The sequence below is a fragment of the Abrus precatorius genome, unplaced genomic scaffold (assembly GCF_003935025.1).
Source record: "Abrus precatorius isolate BTA unplaced genomic scaffold, Abrus_2018 Scaffold7, whole genome shotgun sequence".
Taxonomy (NCBI): domain Eukaryota; kingdom Viridiplantae; phylum Streptophyta; class Magnoliopsida; order Fabales; family Fabaceae; genus Abrus; species Abrus precatorius.
The window spans coordinates 24,442,196-24,447,687 of record NW_020874417.1 but is presented as its reverse complement, the minus strand read 5'-3'; the positions used below and the strand labels follow the sequence as shown (position 1 = coordinate 24,447,687).

At 38.6% G+C, this 5,492-nt stretch overlaps 2 protein-coding genes across 2 annotated transcripts; one reads left to right on the top strand and one right to left on the bottom strand.

The window, feature by feature from the left end:
- Window positions 1–260: 260 nt before the first annotated feature.
- Window positions 261–1,416, top strand: LOC113873458 (mitochondrial import inner membrane translocase subunit TIM23-2). Its single transcript, XM_027511587.1, has one exon. It carries the CDS (start codon window positions 320–322, stop codon window positions 860–862), a length of 543 nt encoding a protein of 180 aa, XP_027367388.1. The 5' UTR covers window positions 261–319; the 3' UTR covers window positions 863–1,416.
- A 268-nt stretch (window positions 1,417–1,684) lies between these two features.
- LOC113872889 (protein NDL1-like) lies at window positions 1,685–5,492 on the bottom strand. The gene is made up of 11 exons (XM_027510764.1): window positions 5,340–5,492; window positions 5,102–5,201; window positions 4,798–4,895; window positions 4,370–4,458; window positions 3,913–3,973; window positions 3,738–3,824; window positions 3,369–3,446; window positions 3,230–3,286; window positions 3,048–3,103; window positions 2,429–2,564; window positions 1,685–2,310 (listed from the first exon to the last, which is right to left on the bottom strand). Exons 1-11 carry the CDS (start codon window positions 5,397–5,399, stop codon window positions 2,071–2,073), a joined length of 1,062 nt encoding a protein of 353 aa, XP_027366565.1. The 5' UTR covers window positions 5,400–5,492; the 3' UTR covers window positions 1,685–2,070.

The window sequence follows — 5,492 nt, the reverse complement described above, 5'->3', positions numbered from 1 at the left end:
CAAGAAGATATTTAACTCTTCCAAAATAAATAGAACATTTACAAATTATAATTTTACTCAAACACATATATAATAATATTTTGTAATGATTTAATATTAATTTTTAAAATAAATAATTATAACTCATTACTTTATTTTTATGATAAATCTCCCACCATCCCACTTTAGTATTAGAATGACTGCTTTTCAAAGCTCTCTTAAAGGTTCCTAATAGGATGGCTTATAAAAAAGAGAGTTTTATTTACAAAACCCTTGGTATTGATCGTTCATAAACCCTACGCCCTCGTTCTCCTACAATTGCAACCATTCTTAGACGGCGATGGCGGATTCTTCAAAGGACCAGAAAGCGCGCGTTTACCATCCCTACCAAGACCTCGACGTTCCCATCCAGAAGCTCTACAATCTCCCCACCTCACCGGAGCTCCTCTTCCACGAAGAAGCTACCAGGACTCATCGTTCCTGGGGCGACAACCTCCAGTACTACACCGGCTCCGGCTACCTCTCCGGCGCCATAATCGGTGCCGCTAAGGGCACCGTTCAAGGCCTCAGGGATGCGGAGTCCGGCGACTCGCTCAAGCTCCGACTGAACCGAGTCCTGAACTCGGGGGGTCAGGCGGGTCGAAGAGTGGGGAACTCGCTGGGCGTGTTGGGCCTGATTTTCGCGGGCCTGGAGAGCGGGATGATCCACTTCAGGGGCAGGGATGACTTGGTCAACAGCGCCGTCGCCGGACTGGGCACCGGAGCGCTCTACCGAGCCGCCGCGGGGCCCCGATCGGCTGCTATTGCCGGTGCCATCGGCGGAATCGCGGCGGCCGCGGCTGTTGCCGGAAAGCAAGCTTTGAAAAGATATGTGCCCATATAACTAACAATTGTATTAACCAGAATCGACGGGGAATAGGGATGATCATACAAATTAGATTAAATTAAATGTCTTCCTTTCTTTCTGTTATTTTCTTTTTGTTGCTGTTAATTTCATATTGCAGTTGTGATTTGTAAACCCTCTATTCATGTATTTTAGTTAGCCCATACATGTCCATCATCTCATCCTTCTTCCTTCTTGGGAAGGTTGGGCAAGTTAACTCGTGCCATTGGCCCAAGGTTTCGTGATCGTGAGCTTATCATCTTACTGGTCCAAGGTTTCGTGGTTAATTTATAAATGAAATTCCTCTTTCTTCGTTGAGGTTTTCATGTACATAGAATAGAGGATCATTCTAAGGAGAGTAAGCATTATCTAAACCACTAACCATAGAGTGAGCATTATTTATAGTATATTACTATTCAATTTCCTAACATTGCTCCGAATTTCCATTCTAACCGAACTATAGTAAATTGAGTATTGCTTGTGTAAGTTGTAAGTCAAACATCACAGGAAGTGATTTATTTCAAATCCCCTCCTTTATTGAATGGAGATTCTTATTTCTCTCATCTGACCCATTTTTTTTTTATCTGTTAAATGAACTATAACCCGAAATTTGTGGGTCCAAAATTTGCATTTGAGAAGGAATTACCCCTTGGGGACCATCTCAAATTTGACGGGGGTAATTCTTGTGGTCACGATCGATTTGAGCCAAGGCGCTAATTGATTAGTTATACTAGATGAGGAAGACATCTAATTGTACTTGTAATGCAAGAGAGAACGGAAGAACCTCAATTAACTGTAATAGTGAAATAATGACAAAAGTTAACAATAAATTTTGTCCATATACTTCAAAAAACAGCAACAGCAACAACAAACATCCGTTATCTCTTGGTCTCTTGAGGTTCTTTATAAACCGGAAAAGCAGTAAGGTGTACAGCTAGTTCCATAATAGACTTTGCTGAGAGACCTACCTCAAAAACAACATTCGTAAAAGAATAATCCTATTGTCAACTATAAGGTACCTCCTACTTTTTTACACTGGCAGGAAAAACATCCATTTTGCAAACAAAATCACTAGTCCACCAACATAATCAAAGAATATGTCCTACACTAGCGATGTTGTACATTCAACAATTGCTATAAATTATGTGCAATAAAAAAGAGCTTACTCCTTGCTGCATTGGGTTTGTCAACCTTTGAGCTGGACTAAGTTAGATTTCAACATCAACACGGGTTCTGATGGGCTTCAGCTTAATTCCCAAACTCTCTAGGGAGAGAAGTTCTGGTGCTATGCAAGAATGACTAGAGGGGCTTGTTGGATTTGACCCATTGCTTGATGAGGAAGCAACATGTAGTTGTCTGTGGTAGCCAAAACCCATTAAGAAACACTCAAGTGGTATTATCATGGAATATGGGTGCTCTTCAGTTACTAGTGAGCCACAAGCCTGAACCTGAGCAAGTAATAAGCATTATAAATAAGTTATATTACTTCTGTTTGTCTTTCTCAACTAGATTCTAGGAGGCTGTTAAGTATTTTATGTTGATTCATACAATGAGTGTACTACCTACCTCAACTAGTGCGCAGATTTTGTTGTCCATTTTCGCACTCATGTACACAGATTCAGCATGGAAAGGACTACTATCGCCCGCAAATATAAGTGTCTTACATTGCAAGTCCTTCAGATCCTTGGTGAGGTCACGCCTTCTGCAATTCAATCAGTTAAGCACTTTGGTAATAAATCATTGAAACAATTTACAACTTTTCTAAGGTTTTTATATTTCCAGCATTTTATTGAAATTATGCTATGTGGGATATAATGTCATAGGACAATATCTATATAAGGAATAACATTCATATGTAATCGCTTTTTTGTTTTACATGCCACATTAGTCCTCCAAATATCCCCCAGACTAGGGACTTGGTTCACCCACAAAATCAACTAGGCGTGATAAGAACTTTACCATGCAAATCCTAATTGTAGAAAAGAATTATCTAACAACTTGCTTGCACTACCTATGCAGCTATCTAAGTTATGGTATCATCAATAATAACAGGAATCAGCAGTTACACGGTTTGGTGATAGTATACAATGGCTCGCATGGATTGAATACCTAGAGGGGAAAAATGGAGGGACCAGGAGAAAGTAAAATTAAAAGAATCAACGTTTGTATAAACAGTGTAACTTACGCATTAATTGCTTGAAGAAAACGCATAACATTCAAACTTTGCCTTTCCTCCAGAAGCTGTGATTATGGATCAGAGAAAAAAATCCACATGTGAGAATTCTACATATACAAAACTATCCAAACTTGCAGGTAGTGCATGTATACTGGAGGCAATATATATGTATACTATTGAGATGTCCATACCCTTCGGCAGGTCAGGATTATGTCTGATTCTGCTCCCTGAACACTGCATCTAAGTTCCTATAACAAATGTAGAGAAGTAACGTCACATACAGAAAAGATCCTACCTTCATAATGACGGGCTAAAGAACGGGAAGAATACCTTACTGAAGTACCGCTGCAAAAGGCATTCCTTCAGTAAACCACACATACCATAGAAGTAAAGTAAATTCATTAAGACCTGCATGAATGGATATAGAAAACCTTAGGTAGATCTTTACAATGGTAATCAATTTTCTTATTTTTATTGGTTTAACTTCTGAGGTAAGATAACTAACGAATTGACGGCCAATGATGCTGACATGGACTTTTTTGCTTTGTCAGATACAAATATAGTTTTCATATAGTTTTTTCTGTTTATTAAATAAGTAGGCCATCCTTGTTAGTTAAAGGGTTACTTAATTCCTTAATCTAGGTCGCAGATACTTCAATAAATAACATGTGATAAAGGCCAAGCTGACAGAGATTAAACCTTGTTGTAAAGCCATTCAGTCCATGAAGGTGCTTTACATATAGGTGAAACAAGAATCAATCCAAGGACTCGTTCTTTGTATTTCATCTGTCAAATGAGAAAAGGCATGGCATGATGGTTTATACTAGATTATTATAGTAGATAAAATTATAATTCACAATTGCCAACTTCTTACAGCAAATAGCGTCAGAATGTAAGCACCAGCTGTTACACCCAAGCACAGAACTTCCCTTAGCCTGATTTAAGTTGGACAAGGGTTAAAATACTAATCCAAGTGAGAATATGAAAGTGGTTTGTTTCAGTAACCTAAAATGTATTCGGTATGCAAATGCTCAAGTTTCTTTACACAAAGATACCATACATTTACTCACTTCAAAGACAAGAAGAACAAAAGCCTTATCCCACTAGGTGAAGTCAGTTACATGCAATGTACTCACTCCACTTTGTTTAATCTATCCAGCAATGCACAATTAATCTATTTACTTGTTACTACGTAGTGCATGTCATCAAGAGCTATCACATTCTCCCTGTGAAAACAATAGGGGAATACTTTCTTTCTAATGGTCCACTCCTCTGTCAGAAACTGAACCTTTACTTAAAGAGAAAAGGTGAATAGCTGATGCTCTACATACCCAAAGAAATCAAGCACTTCTGCAACCTGGTCAGCAAGGTCATCCACGCAGAGTAATGGTTCATCTGAAGAAATCACATCAGCTCCCAACTGCAATAACTCTTAAACAAATGAGAAGAGAGTCAAATTATAGTAGTCTAGGAGAGAAGAGCACCCTTGAACTTCTATATGCAAATAAACTCAGAGCTATTATTACAGATTAATAAAAAATATTTCATGGAAAAGCCTATGTGTACATACATGTCTCCTACCACTTTATTTCAATCCTCTAGGAGAAGTTAACTCCCTAGCCCTTCTCGATGTAAAACATGGATTCGAATTCTATAGAATTAAAGCTCCTCATTAGCCAGTAATTGCACTAATAATAACTCAATGACTTGAAGGAAGGAGAGTACTACTAGGAATAAAAAGAAGAATGATAATACCGACCTCATGCCCCGGAGCATCAATGTGATAAATGCAAAAGTTATGAAGCAACAAAGAAGCTGCATCTGGGCAGAACAACAGGCCCTGGAAACAGGACACATCTGCAAAAATCGTGAAACAGAAAGCAAGTTGTGGCAATTATATAGGACTCCAAGATTGCACAAACAAATGCTGCTTTGTTTCTGATTCAACACACTTGAGCATTTTGTGTGGAGGTAAAATAGAAACGATTTGAGGATACTCGTTCATCCATATTCATATTGAATATATGAAAAAAAAAAGCAAAGTAAACAAGAAGGTTAGTTACAATTGAGAGCAACATCTGGGTAGGTAATTAGAGCGGGTTTTTCTTGATCCCCACAAACAAGCACAAACACAGAACCTTTACTTGTTTTCACAGTGTATTCCTGCAAAAGCACAATCAAATCCACGTTAACCACACGACACGATTATGACACAAATTCCACTCCAGTTCCATTACATTGTCACAGAACACAAGCTAAATGCTTCTCTTCACGTTTCTCACTAGTTAAAAGTTCCATTACCTTCCCTCCTAAAGGAATCAAATCAATGTCGATGGAAACAGAGTCACTTGACTCGCCCATTACTCCACTCTATACATCCAATGACACAGAAGGAACCTCTTCTCTTCTCAGTTCTTACTCTTCCTGTTCATTGGTGTCAAATTACGGGTACAA

Excerpts from the sequence above, each read along its gene's own strand:
- LOC113872889 (XM_027510764.1), bottom strand. The coding sequence starts at position 5,399 with ATGGGCGAGTCAAGTGACTCTGTTTCCATCGACATTGATTTGATTCCT. Across the intron at positions 5,202-5,339 it reads TGATTCCTTTAGGAGGGAAG|GAATACACTGTGAAAACAAG; the intron begins GTAATGGAACTT and ends GTGCTTTTGCAG. Across the intron at positions 3,104-3,229 it reads TAATCCTGACCTGCCGAAGG|CTTCTGGAGGAAAGGCAAAG; the intron begins GTATGGACATCT and ends CCATAATCACAG.
- LOC113873458 (XM_027511587.1), top strand. The coding sequence starts at position 320 with ATGGCGGATTCTTCAAAGGACCAGAAAGCGCGCGTTTACCATCCCTAC.